Here is a 27,266-nt window from a genome sequence, read left to right as displayed (position 1 = left end):
ATGCAGCTCTCATGCATCTCCTTCAGGTTGTGATTACATATACAGTCTAATATAAACTTCTGTACATTGAACCAGCCCTTGTATGTCTTTTGAATGAGCTTCTGTGTATAAACATAGGCAATTTTTCAGAGTGTACTAGGCAGAGACAAAAAATTGCTTCTTATCTAAACACTGACCCTTTACACCTATAAGCTGGGGCTTGCAAATAAACAGGATGATGCAGAATAAAAGGCTTATAGGGGACAGCTGAGTATTTCATTAAAATTTAAAATAGGCACTCTTCTAGCAGACAGGTCCTTTAACAAAAGCTCCAAGATCTGATTAAATACCTTGGGCGACTGAATTGTTAATACACTCAGCAATGAGTGGAGCTTGCAGTGTCTCAGATGTGTTCTTTGCGTGCCACTGATCTGTGCATGCCAACAGCCAGCTGCCATTTCATAGAAACACATTCATTCCCCAATCGCCCAGTTTGTGAACTTGCCAAAGTGTGGCACCGAGTTGTATCAAAGTGACTGAGCAAGGTACAATAGGGGAGCAGAATTTTTATTTGAATGGTCAGAAATATGTTTAGTTAGAAGATTTACAGGCTGAGGGTGTAGAGAGCATTGACAGTGTGGAGTAAGTCACCACATTTTTCTTATCACTCTAATTCGGATTAATATTGAAACAAATGAAATTATATATATATATATTTTTTGAACATTACAGTGCAGTACATCGGCCCTCGATGTTGCAAAACCAGTCTGAAGCCCATCTAGCCTACACTATTTCATTATTATCCATATGTCTATCCAATGACCATTTAAATGCCCTTAAAGTTGACAAGTCTACTACTGTTGCACGGGTGACTTTCCACATCCCTCCTACTCTCTTGAGTAAAGAAACTATCTCTGAAATCTGTCCTATATCTACCACCCCTTAATTTAAAGCAATGTCCCCTCGTGCTCACCATCACCATCCGAGGAAAAAGGCTCTCACTGTCCAACCTGTCTAACCCTCTGATTATCTTATATGTCTCAAATAAATTCCCTCTCAACCTTCTTCTCTCCAACAAAAACAGCCTCAAGTCCCTCAGCCTTTCCTCTTAAGACCTTCCCTCAATACCAGGTAACATCATTGTAAATCTCCTCTGAACCCATTCCAAAGCCTACACATTCTTCCTATGATGCGGTAACCAGAACCATACGCAATACTGCAAGTGCGGTCGGACCAGAGTTTTATACAGCTGCAGCATGACCTCATGGCTCCGAAACTCAATCCCTCTACTGATAAAAGCTCACGTGCCTTCTTAACAGCCCTATCAACCTGGGTGGAAACTTTTAGAGGTCTATGCACATGGACACCGAGATCTCTCTGCTCATCCACACTATCAAGACTCTTACCATTATCAGTACTCTTTATTCCTGTTGCTCCTTCCAAAGTAAATCACCTCAACCTTTCCATTTTAAACTCCATTTGCCACCTCTCAGACTAGCTCTGCAGCTTATCTATATCCCTCTGACCCACAACATCCTTCGGCACTATCCACAACTACCGACCCTAGTGTCATCGCAAATTTACTAACCCATCCTTCTATGCCCTCATCCAGGTCATGTATAAAAATGACAAACAGCAGTGGACCCAAAACAGATCCTTGCGGTACACCACTAGTAACTGAACTCCAGGATGAACATTTCCTATCAACCACTACCCTCTGTCTTCTTACAGTTAGCCAATTTCTGATCCAAACCACTAAATCACCCTCAATCCCATGCCTCCTTATTTTGTGCAATAGTCTTCTGTGGGGAACACTATCAAACACTTTACTGAAATCCATATACACCACATCAAATGTTTACCTTCATCCATCTGTTTGGTCACCTTCTCAAAGAACTCAAAAAGGTTTGTGAGGCACAACCTACCTTTCACAAAATCGTGTTGACTATCCATAATCAACTTATTCCTTTCTAGATGATTATAAATCCTATCTGTTGTAATCTTTTCCAACACTTTACCCACAATGAAGTAAGTCTCACAGGTCTATAGTTACCAGGATTGTCCCTACTCCCCTTCTTGAACAAGGGAACCACATTTACTATCCAGTCTTCTGGCACTATTCCTGTAGTTAATGACGACATAAAGATCAAAGCCTAAAGCTCGGCAATTTCCTTCCTGGCTTCTCACAGGATCCTTGGATAATTGCCATCCAGACCAGGGGACTTCTATACTTTCACACTTTCCAAAATTGCTAACACCTCCTCCTTGTGCACCTCAATCCCATTTATTCTAGTAGCTGGTATCTCAGTATTCTCCTCAACAACATTGTCTTTTTCCAGTGTGAATAGTGACGAAACATTTTCATTTAGCGCTTCCCCTATATCCTCTGTCTCCACGCACAACTTCCCACCACTATCCTTGATTGGTCCTAATCTTACTCTAGTCATTCTTTTATTCCTGATATACCTATAGAAAGCTTTAGGGTTTTCCTTGATCCTGTCTGCCAACGACTTCTCGCATCCTCTCCTGGCTCTTCTTCGCTCTCTCTTTAGTTCTTTCCTGGCTAACTTGTAACTGTCAAGTGCCCTAACTGAGCCTTCATGTCTCATGCTGACATAAGCCTCCTTCTTCCTCTTGACAAGAGCTTCAACAACTTTAGTAAACCATGACTTTCTCGCTCGACAACTTCCTCCCTACTTGACAGGTACATACTTAATCAAAGATACGCAGTAGCTGTTCCTTGAATAAGCTCCACATTTCAGTGATGCAAATGTGGGCAATTATATGTGTATAATTGTATATAAATGTATCTAATATGTATGTAAGTGTGCATGCATATATATATGATTTCCCTCTTTCATGAAAGGCATGAAGTTTGAACTGGAACATGGGTTTTACCACCAAGGATGCTACTCCATTCTCTGACCACTATTTGCTTGGAGTTTGTTGGCATGAGACTGTTGCTGCTATTGAGAAATGTCATCATACTGTCCAATCAATCAGGAAGTTGAATTCATTAGTCTCTTTCTTCTCTTCAACCCAACTCCCACTATGTCCTTCTCATTGCCTCAAATTAAAACACAAAATTCTAATTAATGACTGTGAAGTAACTGCTATATAAATTTGTATTACAGTACTCAGTTCATAAATTCCTAACTCATTTTTTGACTGCAGGGTGACATTGGTGTCGTCACAGAGCTGTATGGCACAGAAACAAGCCCTTCAGTCCAATCATCCATGCTGACTAGATATTCTAACCTAATCTAGTCCCATTTGCCAGCATTTGGCCCATATTGCTCTAAGCCTTTCCTATTCCATATACCCATCAAAATGCCTTTTAAAGTTGTAATAGTACCAGCCTCTACCACTTCTTCTAGCAGCTTATTCAATACACGTACCATCTACTGTGTGAAAAAGTTGCCCTCAGGTCTCTTTTAAACCTTTCCCTTCTCACCATAAATCTTTGACCTCTAGTTCTGGATTCCCCCACCCCGGGAAAGACCTTGGCTGTTGCCCTATCCATGTCCCTCATGATTTTCAGAACCTCTGTAAGGTCACCCCTCAGCCACCAGCGCTCCGGGGAAAATAGCCCCAGCCTGTTCAGCCTCTCCCTATAGCCCTAAAAGTCCAACCCTGGCAACATCCTTGTTAATCTTTTTTGAGCCCTTTCAAATATCACAGCATCCTTTCCATAGCCGGGAGACCAGAATTGAATGCAGTATTACAAAAGTTGCCTAACCAATGCCTTGTACAGCCACAACATGACCTCCCAACTCCTATACTCAATGCACTGACCAATAAAGGAAAGCATACCAAACATCAGCTTCACTATCCTGTCTACCTGAAACTCCGCGATCAAGAAAATATGAACCTGTACTCCCAGTTGACTCAGGAGTTGTAGCACACTAGTATTGCTCCTACCTCTTCACCAAGCGATCCACCTTCATGTCCCACCTGTCACAGAGGTGTGACCATGCCTGATTGGCTCGATTTTAAAAACAGTACTTTTATTTTTAAAACCAAACTGTTTTTTTGTATATTGAGACTCTATGACCACACTGTTTAAGGGATGGTGTATGTAGGAAGCACAGAAATAGAAGATGCTGACAAATTTAGCAGGTGAACCTAATCAGAATTCTTTGTTTCTGGTTCTTGTCTGTGATGTGGAACAGTTTTCATCATCAAGCTTCAGCCAAGGAGTGTAGTGGAGAGAAGAAGAGATCAGTCAGCTTGGAGAAGGAAGGGAAATAAGAATGAGGTTTGACAGCTTGAAAAAAGTCAAGGCCAGGAAGATGAGAGGATGTGAGAGGATCAGATTGCAGTAGTGAGGTGCTGCCTGACCTGCTGTGCTTTTCCAGCAACACATTATCAGCAGTCAGTCAAAGGAAGAGAAACAGGTTGGCTTGGGGGATCTGTGGGAAACACTCTCCAACTCACAAGCAGATGCTAGATCTCATCGAACCTGTTGTTCTTGCCTTTTGCAAGTATTAAAAATAAAACTGCTAGAATTTGAAGTACGTAACCTCTTGCAAATATTTAAATGATGTCATCCTTGGCAGAACCGCCTAGTCAGCTGCCTACAATCTATTTCCGCTAGAAGGGACTAGAGTCCATGTCAAGTCAGTAAATCATAAGTGATTCTCTCAAGTCACACTTTCCAAGAATTGTTTGGTACAGGGTCCTTTCTGATTGGTCCAAAAGGTTTAAAATTTTGTGGAAATCTGAGAGGCTAAGAGAAGTCTTAAGTTATTTAAAGTATTTTAGATCCTTCCATATAAATTGCTTGAAATAAGGACCTTTTCCCATTTGGTTTTTAAATCAGGCTGCTTCACCTTAAGTTTATTTTATACAGGCACATTATGGAACCAGAGAACCTGACCATTTTGTTTTCTCTTTCCAAAAAGCTAGACAGTTAATCTCTAATTTACCTCACCTTGCACAGTTCTGCAGTAAACAACTAATTAACCTCCGAACCAAAACTCTGTTTTCTTAATAGCAATAGAGTTTGTGGAAGCAGATTGATATTTTATTTTCATATAAAAATGTACCTTTTCTTATGAATGTGGTATCCCAGATTTATGATGGGAAATCTATTGATAATAGAACCACAGAATCAATTACCCACAGCTTGGCCATACCAGCATGTTGGATCTAGTTTTGTGGTATATTATACTGGCATTGTCCTGCTTTACTCCAATAGCTTGGAATTTCCACTCCTTTAAGTATTCATCTGCTTTTCCCCTAAAAGATGTAATATTCATCTCCTCATCTAATCCCCGTTAAAAAGCATTCCATGTTTCTGGACCCCTCTGTATGAAAACATTTTGTGGATGAACAATCTCAACATTTTCTTTGGGAACTTGAATTTGGTGAGCCCTCCGATCCGTATCAGAAGTTGAATCAAGCACAAAACAATGAGCAAAATAGCCATGAAGGTAGAAAGTTTCAACTTCTTAAGCAACAAGTATCCTAATTGAGATAAATTGAATATTTTGGTTTTCTGTCAATTCTATCATTCATACAAAGCACTCCTTAAATTCAATGCTATTTGTTTCAACTTGCTCTCTCAAAGAATTTATTAATACCATATATACTCCTATTAATGGACATCAGTTGAACAAACTGAATGTGTTTAAATGGTATCCAACGTGCAGTGAACCCACCATTCAATTAAGAATGTAGAACAGTTGCAGATTATAGCCATTCATTCTCTTCTAAGTTCAGTAATATTACTATTCTTTTAAAATAGCTCATCCTTTTACAAAAATGTAAAGAAAGAATGTCTGAGAAACTCAACAGGTCTGGCAATATCCGAGGAGAGAGAAAAACAGTTAACATTTCAAGTCTGGTTTGACTCTTCGGAACATCTTGCAGCTTAGATATTGCAAGGTGTGTTAGTGGTGACTATTAGTAATATATTGGACAGATTGTGTGTACCATATGCTATCACACACTACTTGTAACAGCTTCCATTAATTATGGTTAATTTATGTGATGATGGAGGACATTAATTGGGATTTTACTTCAACATATAAAGAGAGAGAGAGAGACTGAAACTGGATGCGTGGGAAGGGGAACAGGGCGGGGGGAAGAGGTGATCAGTAGGTACATACGGTTAACCTGTAGCTCAGTAAATAAAAACTTATAAAAGTGAAAAGATTACCTCCAGCAATGTTCTAGTTTATAACATTCTCTAATTTTTTTGTCAGATTCGGTTATAGTTAAATATTTTCAAAAAGGTGTTGATAGGATATATTAGTTGTTGCTTGTTTATAAGAACTGTCACACTGCATTTGCCTTTTATCATGAAACGTCACTTGCCAGAAGCTAAAGTTTGTAAAGGTTTTCTGTCAACTACTTTTAGGAATACCATGTTGTTGCTAGTGGAGTATTTGATTTCAGGAGTGACTTTCAGGGATGATATTAATTTAAATTACTTTCCTTCTAAGCATTAAAAGCATTAGGCAGCCAGGTTTCTGACTTTACAATGCAGCATGCAGTTCATTAGGTAATGATTACATTATTTACAAGATGACTTGTCCTCTAATAATTTGAAATAAACTAAGAGAATCTAAGATATCCAATCTTGATTTGAAGGAGATTGGTGAAACACTCAAGATCACCAAGAAAATATGATGAGGGTTGTCATAGTCGATCTTTTTTATGTGCATTCCTTTCATCAGCAAATAAAAATAGTGTTTGGTGATTAGATTAGATTATTTAATGTTATTTCTGACTTTAAAAGCTGAAAGTAATGGAGTGAGACCACTCAAAAAGGGGCAGAAAGAATGTAACATGACAAAGAACATCCTGATCCATTCTCCAGTCAACTTGAGTAATCTTCCTAACTATTAAAAGTACTGCCCACTACTTGTCATGATATTTAGGACATAAGAAATAATACTGCCAGAATATTTGGCAGAAAGCCTTCAGAGCAAACAAAATTAGAAAGGATCTGACTGGATTACTCCACATTGTTGCCTGATCCCCAAAAACTGTTCACTCCCTTGTTTATCATAGCCTGTAGTTTCTTGTATTGCCACGTTAGAAGTGTCCCTCTTTTTAAGTTGTGGAAACATTTGAGTGTCTACCCCAATTATGAGAAGTGATAGAGAATCACTTCCACCTGGTAGACATTTTAAGTATGAGTTGATCTTTGAGTCAGCTTAGAGAGGTTCAGACACTTGGAAGAAAATGGGTGGATGAATGAGGGCCTATGGCAGAAGTGAAAGCACCAACATCCATAATGGTTTGAGTCAATACATTAGATACATGCATGAAAGTTGATGTCATTGGTACAATTCAGCGACAACCCAGAGGCAAATAACTGAAAACACCAATCAGTATTCCTCCAAGTTGAACAATACTTGGAGAAAGCACTGAGGGTGGCAAGAGCTTAAAACATACTCGAAGGAGATGATTTCCATGTCCACTACCAAGAGTAGCTCGGCAGCATCATATTGGTCAATCTAGTCAGATCCGAAAGGACGTAGCTGCTAGACTGGGTCTATGGCAGATGGTGAGGAAACCAACAAAAGGGAAAAACATACTTGACCTCATCCTTACCAATCTGCCGGTTGATGATGCATCTATCCATGACAGTATTGATGAGAGTGACCACCATAGAATCCCTACAGTCTGGAAGCAGGCCATTCAGCCCACCAAGTCCTCACTAATCTTCCAAACAGCATCCCATCCACATACACCCCACCCCGTCCTTGCAACCCTGCATTTCCCATGGCTAATCCACCTAACCTACACATCTTTGGTTCTGTTGGAGGAAACCAGAGGAAACCCACACAGAGATAAAGTTTCACCTTCCCATTGAGAATCCGCTCCATCATGTTGTGTGGCACTACCACCATGCTAAATGTTCTGTCTCCGAACACATCTAGCAACTCGTGACTGGGCGTTCAGGAGGTGCTATGGACCATCAACAGCAGCAGAATTGTACTCCAGCACATTCTGTAACCTCGACATATACCCCACACAACCATTACCATCAAGCCAGGGGATCAATCTTGACTCACTGGCGAGTGCAGGAATGCATGCTAGGCTCAACACCAAGCATGCCTAAAAATGAGGTGTCAACCCAGTAAAGCCACCAAATGGGATGCATGCCAAACAACATAACCAGTAAGCGATAGAGAGAGCTAAGTGATCCCATAACCAATGATTAGATCTGAGCTCTGCAACCGGCCACATCCAGCCACTCACTGGAAGAGGAGATTGCACAAATATCCCCATCCTCAGTGATGAAAGAGATGAACACATCAGTGCAAAAGATAAGGCTGAAGCATTTGCAGCAATCTTCAGCCAGAAGTGCTGAGTGGATGATCCAGCTCGGCCTCCTCCAGCGGTCCCACCATTAAAGACGTCAGTCTTCAGCCACTTCAGTTCACTCCGCATCATATCAAGAAATGGTTGCAGGTACTGGAAGTGAAACAGTTATGGACCTTAACAGTGTTCCAATAACAGTACTAAAGACTTGTGCTCCAGAGCTTGCTGCTCCCCTAGCCCAGCTCTTCCAGTATATTTCCAATACTCGCATCTACCTGATGATATAGAAAATTGCCAAGGTATTCCTGTACATAAAAAGCAGGACAAATCCCACCGGGCCAATTACTGTCCTATTGGACTACTCTCGATCATCAGGAAAATAATGGAAAGTGTTATCAAAGTGCAGTCAAGCATCACATCCTCAGTAATAACCTGCTCAGTAGCACCCAGTTTGCGTTCCGCTATGGCCATTTTTCAGTTCTGAAGAAGGATCACCAGACCCGAAACATTAACTATGCCTTCTGTTCGTGGATGCTACCAGATCTGCTGAGTTTCTCCAGCAATTTCTGCTTATGTTTCTGAATTCTAGCGTCCGCAGTTCTTCGGTTTAGTTTCCTTTCAGAAGTGGGCATGTTTGTCAATGATGGCGCAATGTTCAGCATCAATCATAACTTAGATACTGAACCAGGACACATTAAAATGCAACAAGATCTGGATATATCCAGGCTTGGGTTAACAAGCAGCACGTAGAGTTCATGCCACACAAATATCAGACAATGACCCATATAACTGAAAGGTGTTACCATCACTGAACCCTCTACTAACAACGTCCTTGGGTTACCATTGACCAAAAACTCAACTGAATTCACCACATAAGCATAGTGGCAACAAGAGCAGGTAGAGATCCTCAGATGCTGCCTGACCTGCTGTGCTTTTCCAGCAACACACACTCAACTCTGATCTCTAGCATCTGCAGTCCTCACTTTCTCCCAGAGGCTATGAATACTGTGTCAAATAACTCGCCTACTGGCTCTTCAACGTCAGTAATGTTATGGAATACTCCCTACTTCTCTGGATGGGTGCAGCTCAAGCAACATTTAAGCTTGACTCAATCCAGGGCAAAACAGTCCACTTGATTGGCACCACGTCCACAATAACAAAGGTCTTTTCCCTAAGGTGGGAGAATTCAAAACTGAAGGGCATATTTTTAAGGTGAGAGGAGAAAGATTTTTAAATTACATTAGGGGCTTTTTTTTACGCAAAGAGAAGTTAGTATGTGGAAAGAACTGCCACATGAAGTGGTGGATTCAGGTACAGTTACAATGTTTAAAAAATATTTGGGTAAGTATATGAATAGGGAAGATTTGGAGGAATATGAGCCAAACGCAGGCAGGTGGGACTAGTTTAGTTTGGGGACATGGTCAGCATGGACTAGTTGGACAAAAAAGTCTGTTTCCATGCGGTATGATTCTACTGATGCTTGCTATTGATCTTTAATTAGTGTTTCTGGATAAGTCTGTTTTAAGGGAAATCATGGAATCAAGGAGTTACACATTAGTGTGTAACTATTCTGTTCTACTCTTATCTGACAATGTGCTCAATATATATTTTTACCCAATTGATTTCTTTCTGTCTTCTGTATTCCTTTATTTAGGCGATGTTGGATGTAGCAGCAAACAATGGCTGGCTCGTTACAGCACTAAACACAATCAATCTGATTCAAATGGTAATTCAAGGCAGATGGGTTCACGACTCCTCTCTGCTTACTCTGCCGAACATTGAGCAACAACACCTCTACCTATTCAGGTATTCACTACAGATTTTTATTGTGGGTTTTTAATTCTTTTAATATCAGGGACAAGTCTTAATGTTAAACAATTGATTTCTTATTCAACACGCAATTGCATTAAGAATGTGCTGTAATTAATTGGTATGCCAAGAAGCTTTTAACTGCTTGCCATTTTCTTGTATGCAGGGTTCCAACTAGAGTAGGAGCAGTGTACAAAAACGTAAAAACTACAAAGTTAACATCACCATGTCTTTTAATTCATTCTTTGGATACTAATAGCATTAGAAAAATATAGTGTTGCACATACAAATGAAATACTGACAATTTAAAAGGGTTCTTGGAATATAATTTGTTTTGTCTAAACTCTTAAGTGAACCTTTAGTGGTGATCACTAATAATGAAAACTTTTTAACAAATCCTATTAGAAATTCTCTAGGGATCATGCTTTGAAGAGATTAACTGTGATTTGTTTCAAATACTTACACCTCCCACAGCCATATGTGCATATCTTGCCTTGACTGTATAAAACTGGTGCAGTTACAGGAAAGGTAAACAGATTGTCTGTTCTATTGTGCAAAAATTGTAGGTTACGAGAAAGTTATTTGAAGAGATTTTAACACTGATGTCTGTTATTAGCATGGTATGCCATTAATATGTTGACAAAGGTCACACATTATTCCTTAATTCTGTTCTTCAATGAACTTGCTTTAATGTTATTAATGATGTAGTTACATAATAAATCCCATAAGTATTCTAAAGGGATAAAGACAGACTAATCGAGTGAGCAAAACTGTGGCAGATGGAGTTCAATGTGAGGAAAGAATGAGGGCATCTGCTTTCAATCCACAAAAGACATCAGAATGTTTTCCTAATGGTGGGAGACAAGGAGCTGTAGGGGAAACAAAGGAATTTAGGTATCTACGTACACAAATCACTGAAAACTTGAACAAGGGTGCAGTAAATAATTGAAAAGGCTATTGGAATGTTGGCCTTTATCTCAAGGGAATTGGAATTCAACAATGGGGAAGTGATGCTTCACTTAACTAGAATGCTTGACAGACCCCACCTGGAGTATTGAGTTCAGATTTGGGAATGAATACAATCCCAACAAAGACATCTTGGTATTGGAAATGGTAGAACATGAATTCATCAAAATTATGTCAAGGCTAACAGGGTTAAATTATGAAGTCAGGTATCACACACTTGCCTTTAATTCACTTATGTTTAAAACCTTGTTAGATGATTTAAAAGGGGGGTTTTAAACTAAAGAAGAATTTGATAGGAAAGACAAAGTACTCCTCTGCTGGAGAACCCAGAACAAAGGGATACAATATTAAAGATAGAACTAAGTAATTTAGGAGTTAAATGAGGACATAAAGTTGATGGAAATCTCAAACTCTCCCTATCCTGAAAGGCCATGGATGCTGACATTTTTATTCAATGAAGATTTAAAGGGTTTGGAATAAAAGTAGGTAAATGGAGTTGAGGTACAGATCAGCCATGATATAATTGAATGGTGGTCCAAGCTTGAGGGGCTGAATGGGTTATTCGTGTTCTTGTGCCAGAGCATGAAGGTTAATTCTTTTTAAAGAATGTTAATTAGTTAGAAAATTGCAATAATTCTTTTCAACAATAAAATGTACTGCTGTGCAACAAGGATGCTTTTTACATCCTGACCATACAGTACTTTTTCAGATGTTCAGCTTAGTAGTTCACATGTTGGATACTACTTCGTGTTGTGTCATGTGCTGTTCTGATATTTATAACTGTGGCCTGTCAATATAACACAACGGCAGGCAGACAACCTGCACACCACTCTTGGTAAAAATCTGTTCTTGAAGCAGGTTTAGTTGCTAGAGTGACTTGTTTGGTTGTTCCCTTTCTTTTAGCTGACATCACTACTAATATCTCCTTGTCAATTTCCCCTCTATAGAAAGATGTTTTAGCAATACATTGCTTTAGGGTGAAGCCCTGCCTATCCAATTGTAGAACAAAACGAAGAAGGAGATCTGGTCATTCAGCTTTTCATGCTTATCTTATTATTTGTACTGCTGTGCAAAGTCAATAATTAACTTTTCCCTTTACTTTGATGATGAAATATCACTCATATTGAATAAAAGAGGAATGAGTTAATTTAAAAACTAATTTAAAAAGACAGTTATAAAATGTCTATGTATCCATATGACAAGTATTAGTATTAAACAGAACAGACTGGACTGAGAGAAAATATTCTGCCAACTGGGGATGCTAGGACCAGGGATATAGCAGGCATTTCAGGAAAGAAATTATGAAACCTTTTTATAGATAAGTGGAAGTAGAAATTTTGAACTCTCCTGCAAACAGCAGTAATGTTAGGGCCTCAATTATTCACAATTTTCATTCATGACTTGGATAATGGCATAAAAAGTCAAATATCCAAATATCCTGCTCCTATGTCAGTTGTCAATTTTTAAATCTGCAATGATAGATTTTTTTTAACCAAATGTGACATTACTATAGCTTTAAGAGGTGTATTTTGTCCTTTTTCTAAATGAAGAAAGATTGAGACAGATGTATCAAACAGTCTGTTAAAATCCAATAAAGCCAGCTTGGGAGGCCTTTTTGTTTAGTTGGAACAATGGAAATGGCCTGAATGGAAGGGATCATTCTCCTACAGAACTAGGATTTTTAGTTTTTAGCTTTCTACTGTTGTTGCTGAGTCTTGAAGCTGGATGTGGAAGCTCTGCTACAGCTAAACGTTGGGGTTCTCTTCCTGCTACTAGAATTACTTGTGAGATTATCTACAGTGCTGAATTTGCCTTTGCCAAGGGTGTACTTATGGAATGTTACTATATTGGAACAGTTAATTAGTAGTGAATATATGTACAAATATAATTTTGTTCAGCATTTCAGTAGAGTTACAATTAAGCCAATTCTTTTTTTTCTTTTGTCTGTATTTTAACTGTAGTGTAAAAATAAAGTTTGTTTTGCTTAAAGTCGAGTAGTTTGACCAATAAAATTGCATCTGAAATGCAACACCTTATATTTATCTTTAAATTAAGAAAACGTTAGGATTTAGGCTATCTTCTTCATATATTTTGAAGGTGTTTTGTCTGGTCCATTACACAAGTTATTAAGAGATATGGGGCAAACCTATCTGGGTCATTAATGTCTTTTGTGGAATGAAAATCTGCCATCATCACCTGCTCTGGCCTATATATATTGCAGATCCACAGTAATGTGGTTGAATTTTACCTGCCCTTTGAACTAACGTAGCAAGCCATTCAGCTCAAGGATAATTAGGCATGGGCAAAAATTGCCAGCCTTGCTGGAGACACTGGCATCTCATCAATTAATGAAGAAAGAAAATGGTGGTAGATAATGAGATCACAGATCAACTGTTGCTTCATTGAATGGTCGGACAAGCACAACAATCAAATATCTTACCCCCATTCTAATGTATCTTGTTCAGATAAGTGGATAAGAAAAGCTCAACGTCACTGCTTTTGTCTACAGCAACACAAGACTCCAACTAAATGAAAATAAATCCCATGGCATGGTGTACTTGTGCTCAAATTTCAGAATGTTGAAGGATGCCAAGCTGTTTTTCCAAAAGTTTACACTTTATATGTGTTTTGATCCAGGCATGTTTTATATTTTAACTGAAACTTTCTCTTGGTAATCACTTACCTCATTTGTTTCAGACAATATAAAGAAAATATTCACTTTGGAAAGAGTACAGTGCTGATTTAGCAGGATTTTCGCTGGCTTCAAGAGTGAGGTTATGAGGAAAAATTGCATAAACTAAAATTATATTCCCTGATGTATAAAAGAGCTAATGTTCATTTGATTGAGGATTTTACAATGTTCAAGTTAAATATAAAGAAACCTTTTCCTCTTGTGCAGGATTCCAGGACAATAGGACATAACCTTAAAATCAAACTCAAACAATTTAACCAAGAAGGTCGTCAACTCTTCATCATTGAAAGAGTGGTAGAAGTGTAGAACTGTCCCCAATAATAATTTTAAATCTTGGGATAAGTTTTTGCAAACCAAGACTGTAAAGAAATATGAAACCAAGGTGGCCAGATAATCTTAGGATACCAATCTGCCACGTTCTTATTAAGTAGTAAGACCAGTTCAAGGGACTGAAGGAGGTGACTTCTGTCCCAGTGCTCCATCCAGTTGTTCTTGCTATTTACATTTTAATAACATTTCAGCTGGCTTGGGAAAGTAAGCTGTGAAGTAGAAGCCCTAAGTTGCGTGTATAACTTTAATTTTAGATATATGTGCCAATTTCTATTTGTAGGAAGTGGAATGTAGGCAGTAGGAAAAACAGCTCTAAAAGTTGTAAGGGTCCTATTGAATGCCTTCCTGAATTGGTGGCTGCATGTGAATGGAGAGAGAACATATTTCATTCCATTATCACTGATGAACTTCAGGCTCCACAGATTTCACAGGTAACTTGCTCTTTCAATCACCTCTTCGCCTTCTGTTTTTTATATTTCCATCACCTCACCAGTTTTAAAGGTCCATTGACAAATGTGACCATTTCTCACAGCTGTTCCAATCTGTAAAAATGCTTTTGAGGTAAGGTTCAATTTTATTTACTGTGTGAATCATCCTTGATAGAGCTGCTTTAAGGTAAATGTTGCTGTTGTTTTTAGGCAAGCACCTGGGGTGGGGATTAAAGTGGTTGTCATACATCTACAAAGAAAAGTAAATGCTGTTCTGTCGCAGCATTATACTTTGACATCATCTTGAAAATTAAATCCCATTTCATTTCCTCTATGAGAAATGGGTCTATTTAATACCCTCCCCTTTAGTGAGTTTGGTGGCAGGATGACATTTTATTAAAGTCATAGAGATGTACAGAATGGAAACAGACCCTTCAATCCAACTCGTCCATGCCAACCAGATATCCCAACCTAATGTAGTCCCATTTGCTAGCACTTGGCCACATTCCTCTAAATCCTTCCTATTCACATGCACATCCACATCCACGTGCCTTTTAAATGCTGTAATTGTACCAGCCTCCATTATTTCCTCTGGCAGTTCATTCCATACACACACCACCCTCTGTGTGAAGAAGTTACCCCCTTGGGTCCCCTGTCATTCTAAACCTATTCTCTCTAGTTCTGGACTCTCCCACCCCAGAGAAAAGACCTTGTCTATTTACCCTATCCATGCCTCTCATGATTTTATAAACTTCTATAAGGTCACCCCTCAGCCTCCAATCTCCCAGGGAAAACAGCCCCAGCCTATTCAACCTGTCCTTATAGCTCAAATTCTCCAACCCAGACAACATCTTTGTTAATCTTCTCTGAACTCTTTCACGTTTCACAACATCCTTCTGATAGGATTGCATCAGGTAGGAACTGTCTTCCCCCATCCCTGTTATGTCCATGACAAGAATACCTCCTGTCCCTCTGCCAGTTGAGACATTTAGATGGGCAGCTATTGTACGCATTGGGCTCTCCATCAGGGGAGCATGACGAGCAAATCTGTGCAGGGTTGCTTGTGAATTCCCAGGGAGCATAACATGCTCAGAAGTAATCGGTGTCTGGTTTTGGGAGCTAGCATTAGGAAGGGGCAGGCCCAAAGAGAGCCCTGTCCTTGTTGCCAGTCTTCTCCCCACAACCCTCCTGGCCATAACTCATCGTGGCCTGGAATCCAGCACTGATGCTAGACCTCTGATTGGCCAGCATTACTCAGCATACAAGAGTTACACCCTAGAATCTTTGATCCCAAAAAAGGCTCACTGCTGTCCAATTAAGTGTTAGAGTAGCATTTATTACAGTGGGCACTGTGACTTGCATTGGCACTGCGGCTGTATGCGTGTATCATGTTGCCACCGTTAAATACCATCCATAGTTTTGGTAAAGAGCTCTATGGTGAGGAAAAATACAACAGGTGTTTCAAACTTAATTGTTTAATGACTATGATATGCCTGGAGTATTTAAATATTGAGTTCATCAAAGTAAATTTATCACATTTGATGTCATTACATGTGTGACTAGGCAGGAAGCATCTATGCATGGATTTTTGTTGATTCTTTTGGAATATGAGTCCTTAATATGTGTAAGATGAGGGTAAAAACTCTGTCTGATAAGATTTAAAGCCCATACTTACAAGTGAAATATGTGGTTTAGAGAAGAAAGGAAAAAGTAGATAGAAAAGAGCAGACGGTTTCAGTTGAATAAACATATCTCATGAATTCTACCATTAACAAATAGCAAACCTTTCTCTCAAAATGTTCTGTGTTGATTATATATTTTGGATAAAGATATTTTTTGGAACATGTTTAATTATGAGGATCATTTGGAATTTGAATTTACACAATGTTGAATACAGACTTTGGTACTGAACATAAATCCAAGAGTCATAGAAATTTTGATAACTAATCATTTAGGATATTACAGATTTCCAGATGACAAAATGTTCGAAGTATAGTTCCATCAGCTAAATTAACTAATTTCAAAAACAAGGTTATTACCCAGACAAGCAGCATTTCGGAGCTTCAAGGCACTCTGGCTGGTCTATTGTCACATGGCAGGCAAGGCAAGGATCATTTTGTTGTGAAAAAATATGTGCTAGCAATAAATAACTAATAACATGCATTGCATAGACAGCGTCCCCAAGCGCAATTATAGTTTGTACTATAAGCAAAATCAGGGAAAAATAAATTTTGTTCGAAAGTAAGATTGTGGTCATTTCAAAAGAGATGATCGACATTTTGAAAAAAAAATGTTATTGTAGCCACTCCATTGTGAAAATTATTTGGATCTAAAATTTATTCTCCAATCTGCCTCTGCCAGTTTGGCATAGCAATCACAACTAAAATACATAAAAAAATTATTCTGGAAATTAGTGGGTTTAAAGCATCAATTTAAGTGCTAATTGCAGTCGTAATGAGAAAAGGCAGTCATCACTGTGAGATTTGCATCTGTTCTGCCATCAGTATGCTCTGAACGGCTGGCAACCGGCAGAAGATTTGGCAGCTAATTAAATAATTGCATGCGGCGAGGTGTTCTCATCTGATTCAAATGATGAAGATTAATCCTCGGATAAATATGTTTTGCCCGTATTGAAATGTTTTAGCCTCGACTGCAATAACCTAGATTTTATTTTTAATCAAAAGGCAGCTACTATCTGAGAGCTTTGTGGTATATTTAAGCAATAAATTATCTTCTGTAGCTGCATTAAGACAATAACGCTTACACAGACTGGTAAACAGTGTGAGGTGTTATCTTGACTGTCCTCCACACAAATAGCACCAGTTGTGCCTCAATATTACAGGCAGCTAAGAGTCTTCCAAAAAGACAAATGTTTTGGCAGTTCATTGAAATTTTTTTTTAATATAAAGCCTCTGTACCTATAACCTGATCTCCCCAGTTGCCTCTGACAGTGATGACATAACCTGGATTTCTTTTATCTCTGATTTTGTTCAGGAAAAACAATATTGTCTGGATGATTTTAATTTTTCACCTTAGTTTGTTGAGGCTTTTTAGTATTGAAGCATTCATATTGAGTTTTCTAACATGTGGCACCAAACACTGCCATCTTCTGTGCTGAAAGAATGGGGTGAGTGGGGGTGGGGGGTGGGTGGAGGGAGAGGGAGTGGGAGTTGGTTAAAGCAAATGAACATCTTCCTCAGTAGGAGGTGGTGCAGGAGGCGCTGCTTTTCTCTACACTGAGGAGAATATTAAGGTAGCTGCCTGTACTACCCACAGGAGGCAAAATATTTTTATCTTATTTCAAAAAAGGAATAAATGTTCAAATCAACATAATACATTTCACTCCAACAAGTGTATGAAAATATTACCAACCTTATCAGAATGTTGAATAATTTCTGTATGATAAGCTTAATGTCTTGAGGATCATCATTTCGAAAGAAATGTGTTTTTAAAAAATGGATTTATTAAAATAGGCATTATTTTTGTAAGGCTTTATCATTTCAGAGTCAAAAACAGAAACATCCTGCTAGGATGTATCTGAAGTACACTGTGATAAACACTAATTCTTGAATTGTCATTTCAATTGCATTTTAAGAACACTTTAACTCCCCTTCCCACTCCACTAGGGACAAACAGGTCCTAGGCCTCCTCCATCGCTAAACCCTAACCACCCAACGCCTGGATGAACAGCACTTCATCTTCTGCTTTGGGACCCTGCAACCACATGGGATCAATGTGGATTTCAGCTGTTTCCTCATTTTCCTCTCCCCCCACCTTATCCCAGTCCCAAGCCTCCAACTCGACACCGCCCTCTTGAAGTGCCTTACCTGTCCATCTTACTTCCCATCCATCCACTCCATCCTCTTCTCAGATCTATCACCTTCTCCCCCACCTTCATCTACCTGTCACATTCCCAGCTGCCTTTCCACACATCCCATCCCCCCCCCCCCCCCCCCCCTCCCCCCCCCCCTCCCCTCCAGCCCCAGCCTCCTCCCATTTATCTCTCAGCCCCCCGGCCTACAAGCCTCATTCCTGATGAAGGGCTTATGCCCGAAACGTCAATTCTCCTGCTCCTTGGATTTTGCCTGACCTGCTGTGCTTTTCCAGCAATCTCGACTTTTGCATTGTCATTCCAAATTTTAAAAATCGAAAATTGTCTTTTGGTTTTCTTGCAATTTTGATGTTGGTTAAATGGTACCAAAACTGCTATTATTTACTTCTAATGTAAAATAAAACAAAAAGCTTATGAATGAATTCTATAACAACCACTAACAGATTCAATAACAACTTGCAGGAGAAAATGTGTTCATTTCTGATGAAGGGCTTATGCTCGAAACACCAATTCTTCTGCTCCTCGGAAGCTGCTTGACCTGCTGTGCTTTTCCAGCACTACACTCTCAAAAATGCATTCATTATAGAGTAACATTGTAAGGACTTCCCAAGATGTAATGATTATAGAATCGCAATTCAAACCTCAAAAGGATTAGAATAACAAATTAAATATTTGATCAAATAAGTGTTGAGGAAGGTTGAGGACGTGCTTGGAGAGAGGGAGAGTGGCATTCCAGAGGTGGACGACAAACAGCTGAAAATGCTTATGATGCAGCGAAATGGGAAACTGAAACACAACTGGATAAAGGAAGGATTGGAAAGCTAGAGACATGAGAGAATCACAGAGCTAGAGATGGTGACAAAGACAGAGGGACAAGACCATGCAGAAATTCAAAAATATGGATGAGAATCTTAAATTTGAAGCATTGGAGCTCACCATACAATGAAAGACAGAGATGTGATTATCAAGTGTGAAAGGATGCCAGCAGCAGAGTTTTAGATGAGTAGACGAATAGAAGAGGACGAGAGGCTACCAAGAAAATGTATTCTTTTTAAATAAGATAAAAGCCCTTGCCTCCTATGGGTAGCACAGGCAGCTACCTTAACATTCTCCTCAGTGTAAAGGAAAACAGCTTCTCCTGCACCACCTCACCTAGTGACGGAGATGATCATTTGCTTTAGCCAAACCCTCTCTTTGTTAGAAATTTTCAAATCTGGTGTTGACAAAAGCATAAGACTTTTAGCAGCAAATAGAGCTGATATGTTTAGGGAGGTGGATCTCGTTACAAAGGTGGTAATCAGCAATTTTTGTGATGGAGAGAATATAGACTCCAAGGGTGGATTTAATAGCCCTAATGACAAGGTTGGTGCCGGGCAACATTTAGTTTGGAGTTTAGGGGATGGGGACCCTGCCACATTGTGCCACTGCCTGATTATATCACTGGTGGGAAGATTTATGGATGGACTTGCTGCTCTGCCGCAAATAGAGGGGCATAAGTGTCTTATTAAAAGCCTTATTCTCCTGCCTCCAGTGTTCAACGAGTGATGAATAGAGGAGTTGCCACGCAAAACAAAGCCCTGTTGGATTAACTTATAGTGTTCTGGGTTGGGAGAATCCCTTCTTGAAAGGCATTAAGTCTGACCAAGGAGTTGAATGTTAGCAAGGGGAGGGTGACTGAGAGCCTCACCCCTCCCCTTTCTGTTGGCCCCATTCCATGAAACATCATCCTGCCCCCATTCATCTTCAGCCTGAGGTCCATCATTGATCGTAGTCCTCTGGTGGGTGCATTTCCAGGTGTTGCTATCATTCACAGTGGTACTGATGCAACAGACAGCTACCAATCTCTGATTGGCTGGCAGTTCTCCCCAGGATTCTAAATCTACTCGAATACCTGACAAGTGCTTAACTTCAATCGGGCTTCCTGACCAGATGTGCTATGGGGCTCCCATCAATTCTCCAGCTGGTGAATGAGACCCCAGTCCCAAACATTAAATTCAGCCCATACTCTATGTGAGGTCAGACAGAATACTGAGATTTAAAACAGACGGTTCAGTATTAGATAGTGGCTTTGTGTAGTGGCATGTGATACACTTAGTGACAAAGGTGAAGATAATCTTGGGAGCAATGGTGTTGGTGTTCCAGCAAATCATTGTAAATAATTATATCTTAGAAAAACTGGTTAAGCTCATAGATGTATTTAAGATATTGAAAGAAGTTAAGGGGTCACCATCATCATATATGGAAAAGCAGCTCTATGTCTCCATTGACCTGACCAAAGAACAGCATGTGTAGGTGAATAAGAGGAGAAGGCCGAGGATGGATCCAAATGGTGTTCACAAGGTCATGCTTAAGGGTTGGAAAGAAAGATCATCATGAGGGATACTGTAGTTACCACAAAATAGGTAAAAATGAAGCTAAACCTAGGTGGTTGCATTACATTGGACAGTGGAGGAGAGGTACAAAAGGACAATCACGTGGTTAAACCCTTTGAAAGCTGTAGAGAGGTCACAAGAGACCAGGAGGGATTGTCTACTCTGGCCACAGAAAATGTTATTCATGACTTTAATGTGGACCATTGTAATGTACTGAGAGACATTCCTGATTAGAGGAATTCAAACAGAATTATGGAAAAAATAACGAAGATCTAAATGGCAGAAACATATTTGATTCATTGGAGAAGGATGGGCAGATGAAGCAGAAATTAGTAAAAGCAGAGGAGTCAAAGTGGGTTTCTTGGGAGCCAGTGATGATTACATCAGTTTTGAAAAGAAGGACGACAATGCTTGAGAAGACCACAAGTCGCAGTATTACCTAGAGTGAGAAGGGAAATTAGATTATTAGGAATTTAGAGGGACCAGGAAGTAAATGGGTGAATTGGACATCAAAGAAAATGCAAAAAAATTGGATTAATGGCTGTTTTCATTATTTTTGTACTTTTGTCATTTTATACTTGCAGAATTACATTTTACTTTTCTCTAAAACTTCACGAATCCATGTAAGAGTCTGTCAATCCATTTTTTCAGATTAGAATCAGACCTGACCATTGTGCACAGATAGTCTCACACAGGGAAGCTTACACCTTTCAATGCATTATCTGGGATGACATGACACCAATTGTTAAAGTTCACTTGAGAATGTAACTTGTAAAAAAGGTTTGCTATTTACAAATTAAAGAACTGAAACCAACATGGTCATTCTAAAAGATGAGAGACTTAACAAACAATCCAGGTCTTTTTCAATATATAATTTCAGTTACATCACACTGTAAACATTTGCTATAAATTCTGTGTCTTACAATCTTGTACTCCACAACTACCTGATGAAGGAGCAGCGCTCTGAAAGCCAATGCTTCCAAATAAACCTGTTAGCCTATAACCTGGTGTTGTGTGATTTTTAACTTAATTAATTTTGTATTCTATTTGATAATACACAAACTTATGTTGACAAATCTTTGCTTTTACAATTTGCGATTTAGTTCTGAATATGTATAAATACTTAATGCAACTGAAATGGAATTTTTTTTGTCAACTAAGATTACTATAATTGCCAAAGCTTGTGAAATTATTCCAATTTTTATCACGTTCTTAGGCTTGGAACTTTCTGTCTCACCTACCAGTCATTGAAGTTAATCTGCGTATCAAAGGTTGGTGGGAAAATGCTCCAAATGGGGAAAATGAGAAAGCTCTGCCTAATATATGCCCTGGCATCCGAGATGAGAAGAACTGGACACAGGTCCATGCGGATCAGGAATACGTACTCCAGATCAATCTTCGCAGGATTGGCTTGGTGTGCAGCAAGGTATAAATCTTTGCTTACTGAGAGATAAAAGTTGTGGGGCAACATAAAACTGTGATCAATCCCATGCCATTACTTAATACTGTTCCAGTCTTCGATGTTGGTAATCTATATCATAACTTCATTTGTCTGCCTTAGCTTTATATCCCTTAAAACCTTTGGCTAGATGTTACGAGAATTTCTTGCTTGTCTTTAAAGAGGCACGAAGGACAAGAACTTCACACAACAGGGTTCCTGCTCCTCAGGCTACAATTCAGTTTATCAAAGAGTTGGTGATGTCAGCCAAGATGTTGAGGAGGTTTCTAGCGAATATTGGACATCTCGCTATATAGAGCAAAGAAGAATCAAGATTTGCTGGGAGTCTTTTTGGCAGGCAGCCGTCCTTAATAATGACAGCCACAGCCACTACAATGACCACTGTCCTGATGCAGCCACAATCAAACTGACCACTGAAATGGGGTCATTCTTTTCTCTGTCTTTCCCTCTCAATATCAAACACCACCACCACCATCTCTTCCTCCACCCGCAATCACGAAACGCCTCCTGATTTCAGGCTGCTATCAAAATGGCAGATAGCAGTGAACCAGCAAGATGAGAAGAAAAAACAAACAACAAAAGACCTACAAATACTGAAAATCTGAAACAAAAACAGAAATTGCTGGAGAAACTCAGCAGGGCTGGTAACATCTATGGAGAGAAATCAGAGTTAACATTTTGGATCCAGTGACCCTTCTTCAGAACAGTTCTGACGCAGGATCACTGGGCCCATAATGTTGACTCTGCTTACTCTCCAAAGATGCTGCCAGACCTACATGAACAGAAGAGAAATTGCTTTCAGCATTTCCCTTTAATTAGGATACAAGGCATGACAAATATAGTTGGACTCTCTTCTTGGCATTGTCCCCTCTTTATTTCTGAGTTATGGTTAAAGGAACAGGACAACTCCATCCCACGTTGCGCAAATCTAACTAGATATGGATGTGCCTGTGTAGCTGAGAATCCAGAGCAAATGTTTCCAGTTACAATCACTGAAGCACATTGTTCTTTGACTTTACAAACAGTAGAAAATTCTTAGGACATTTGGTTTTGTTGTTCCAAAGATGATTGTTTGAAGCAATGCAGCGGTCTTGAGAAATCTAGTCATTACAGGAGTAGGCAGTTGATTTAGTAAATATGAATATAGAAACATAGAAACCTAGAAAATAGGAGCTGGGGTAATCCATTTGACACTTCATGCCTGCTGCACTATTCAGTATGATCATGGCTGATCATCCAACTCTGTCTCTGTTCTTGCTTTTTCCCCATAGTTTTTGATCTCCTTAACCCTAGGAACTATACCTAGTTCCTTGAATACAGTCAATGTTTTGTCCACAACTCTTTTGCAGAGAATTCCACAGGCTCATCACTTTTTGGGTGATGAAATTTTTCCTCATCTCAGTTCTAAATAGTCTACTGCAGTATCCGTAGTTCTGGAGTCCCTAGTCATCGAGAACAAATTTCCTGCAAATGCCAGTCCCCAAATGGTGTCTTATCTTACCAAGCAGTGGTCTCAGGTACAGAAAGCTAGAGAGACTGTGTGTCAGTTTTGAACGTATCCCACTCATTTCAAAGCCACTAATTAAAACAGCAGACTGGACTTTTAAGGACAATTCAAGGAGGTCTACTTTTCCAATTGACCTCAAAGTCGCTGTAGGGACAAGTTTAGCTTGGCGGGAGGCAGCTGCCTCTTCACAGATCCTGAGAAGCAATACTACAGTCTGGCCAAAAGCCCCACCCCACCCCACACCTGCCCAATCAACCATCCCCAACTCCTTACCCTAGTACACAGCCTGTTGCTGCCTTCAAGTTAGAAGACTTCTGAAGGCCTCCAGCTTTGTTACTGTATCCAGCCTCTTTAATTGGATAGCAAGCCCAACAGCTGGCCATGAATTGGCTGTTTTCCAAACATTGCTGATTCTGACATGCATTTCAGCTTGATGGTTGAGTTTCCAATGTTTGGAAATCCTGCTCTTGACCAGTTCTGAATAAAAGTGAGCTGTACTATTGGGTATGGGACAGTATCCTTATAGCATGGTTAACCAGATCAGTGAGGTTCACTGTAAAGGACACTGCTTTATACTAATTAGGGAAGGATAACAAAAGCAAGAGAAGTAAGTGTCAGAGAGCAAGTGAAAGAAAGTATGCCTTTTAAAAATTAGCAATATAGGAATCCAGGATCATGCGTTTAAAACAAACTCCTAACTTTAGATCAGTTACAGAAACTTAGTGTTGACTGGATCCGGATCAACAGCTTATTTTCCCAGATTATGAGACTTCTGCTGAGTTTCCTTTCTCTACCCTTTATTATTTCTTCAAAAGTTTAACTGGCCATCCCCAAGCTGCATTTCATTATCAATGCTGCTAGTATAAACGTTAGAATAAGGAATTAAAAGTAGGCGAAAGAAACAACATATTTTTGTTTACAAACCATTGCATCAATGTAAAGTTCATTCAAACGGATTATTGTCGAACGTTTGTATAACAGAATTACAATAACATCAACTATATTTGTGAGCAAGATTTGACCGTTTAATAATGGTGTTACTTTTTATAAAATTAAAACCCTGAACCCACTTTTGCACAGAAGAAAGAACTTCACTTTTAAAGTTTGAAGGTTTGTCATGGAATTTTTTTTTGCTGGAGGCTAATACATTCTAAAAGCATGGCAGAGCTTTCTAAACTAATTTCCTAAACACTGTACTTAATTGTAACTGATAGCCTGGCAAAGAAGCAATGCTCTGTCAAGCTCTTGAACATTACTGCATTCTTTTGTTTACTTCATAAGAAAACTATGAACGTTATGAGCTATCAGAGTAATTATATACTGGAGAAGAATACTTACATTTGGTTGGGCTGTTTTCAAATTTGACTTCCAATTATCTAAGGTTCATTTTACTTGTTATCCTCTGAGATGAACTGGCAGATTTATCTTGCTGCACTACATCCAAACCAGCTGCCAGATGTGGTTACACATTTCTTTACTACTGCTGTGTTACATTAAACCATTATAAACCTGTGAAGCAACAACTTAATATTGCAGGAATTGTTGATTTTGGCAACATGTTAACTTTTGCCTCATTTCCTAGCAATAGCTAACTGACCTTTTAACCAGTGAGGTCAGCTTCGCAGTGCTCTTGTCTGTAGGTCAGGAGATTGCAGGTTCAAGCTAATAATCTAGTCAGTAACTTGCATTACTGAAGGAGTGCTTTGTTACTGAAGGAGATGATTAATCTGTCTTTGCTAACGCCACAGCGTAAAATTAAATGGCTATTTAACTTGATGCAAAATGGCTGCCACTTTTCTTAGTGGGACACGTGAACCTGAAAGGTTAAAAAAGGTTAAACCTTCAGTGGTGCCATTTAGTGGAAAGAGTTTTCCTGAAGTCTTAGACAGTCTTTTTCCTGCAACTAAATCACCAAAAAATTGACCAATCAGTTAGTTATCTCTCCACTGCCTGTAGAATATTTCTGGTGCAGAATGACCAGTGTTTCTCTAGGTTAACATGATTACCACACTCAAAAGTTTTCTATTTTGTGAAGTGACTTAAGGAGTTTCAATGGGATCTACAATAAAACTATACAAAATAAATGTGAGCATTATTCTTTACAAATTCACTTAAATGAACAAAAGCCTGCTCTGATCTGTTGTTTTGTATTCTTCATCAGGGAAAGTATGACAGCAAAGCCATCACACCACGCTTCCCAAAGGCCAAGGATGAGGGCTGGTTTGTCATCCTAGGGGAAATCGACAAGAAGGAGTTAATGGCTTTGAAACGGGTGGGATACATTCGAAATCATAGCATGGTGTCTCTAGCTTTCTATACGCCTGAGACCACTGGAAGGTAAACTTCTGTCACTTCTTAACTTATTTGTTACCTCTAACTTAGTAAAATATTAATTAATATCTAAATATTTAATATCTAATTGATGTTCTGCAATGAGAAAAATGATACTGAGCCTAAGGAGGTGATACTAGTACAACTAACAAAAGCTTAGATGCAGAGCTGTGTTTGGAGAGTTTTAAGTGAGAGAGGAAAGTGAAAAGCTAGAGATTTTAGATCATTAGGTTCCATGTAACTGAAGACACAAGCACAAGCGGTGATACGAAGATGAGGTGACAGTTGGGATGCATAAGAGACTAGAGTCTGAGGAAAAGCAAGTTAGGAGGACAATAGTTAGGTTGCACAAAATTAGAGATAGAAAGTACGAAGGTAGCATAGGGATTTAAATACAGGGATGCCAATGTTTAAGTTTGAGCAATTGCAAGTTAACCTAACTCATAAGAACAGGACTTATGAATGATCAGAATGTGGTATGGTAAAGGATACTGAGTTTTTGGATGATTTAACCATTGATTATAGCATTCTCAGCAATCTGCAATGGTATGCTTTATTCAAATTCCATTATCTGATCATCAAGGAAATAATGATGTGACAGAGTCAATCACCATAATGTTGACTGCTGCAGGGACTATGAATAAGAATTAATTCAAGCTTGACCATCCTCAAGCATAAATAGTACTACAATGTTCAATGGTTCATGCCCATTTCAAGGTCAGTGTAACGATTAGTCTAAGCAATTAGGCTACTGTTATGATGCCAGAGAGCAATTTTTAAATAAAGTAAAATATTAACCTTTTAAAAAAGGTACAGAATGTAATTCATTGTAACTTAGTTTTTCCAAAAGCTGAAAGATTGCTTATTCTGCCCCAGTATGACTGTTGCAGCAATCTTCAGTTATTTAAAGTTCTTCTTATCAATAAGCCTTTGCTTTAAAAAAAACTCAAGACTCTTTGCAAATTTTATTTTAAGTTGACTGTGGGTTCCCAAAATTGCCTCGCAGCAGCCATTTGAAGATGTGAGTATGTATCCTTGGGTAATTCTTCCTTCAGTGTTCCCTGAGGCCACTTGTGAGGAGTTGAGAGAATGAATCTGTATCCATTTTGAAATGCTTTATATTAGAGATTTTAACAGTCCTGAGTACATGTAAATGAGTTCTTTGTCACCAAATATGCACTTTTATGTATAGGATTATCTACAGTTGCCTATTACAACGCCCTATTACAAATGAAGAGATGAGTCTTTTTTTTTACATCTCATCCAAATGGAAATATTTCA

The 27,266-nt window shown here is 39.1% G+C and overlaps 1 protein-coding gene across 2 annotated transcripts in view; it reads left to right on the top strand.

Moving 5' to 3' along the window:
• Window positions 1-27,266, top strand: part of ascc3 (activating signal cointegrator 1 complex subunit 3) — a 544,034-nt gene that overhangs the window by 513,977 nt on the left and 2,791 nt on the right. For both annotated transcript variants that reach the window (XM_043687007.2, XM_043687008.2), the window contains exons 38-41: window positions 9,914-10,065; window positions 14,337-14,487; window positions 21,905-22,114; window positions 25,816-25,991. In XM_043687007.2, the coding sequence (XP_043542942.2) occupies window positions 9,914-10,065; window positions 14,337-14,487; window positions 21,905-22,114; window positions 25,816-25,991 (689 nt within the window). The remainder of the gene's footprint in view (window positions 1-9,913; window positions 10,066-14,336; window positions 14,488-21,904; window positions 22,115-25,815; window positions 25,992-27,266) is intronic.

Source organism: Chiloscyllium plagiosum, unplaced genomic scaffold (assembly GCF_037043375.1).
Source record: "Chiloscyllium plagiosum isolate Xiang-an unplaced genomic scaffold, Cpla_swu_hap1 HiC_scaffold_3, whole genome shotgun sequence".
NCBI lineage: Eukaryota > Metazoa > Chordata > Chondrichthyes > Orectolobiformes > Hemiscylliidae > Chiloscyllium > Chiloscyllium plagiosum.
Note: the sequence above shows the minus strand (reverse complement) of the source record. Positions and strands in the feature narration are given on the sequence as shown.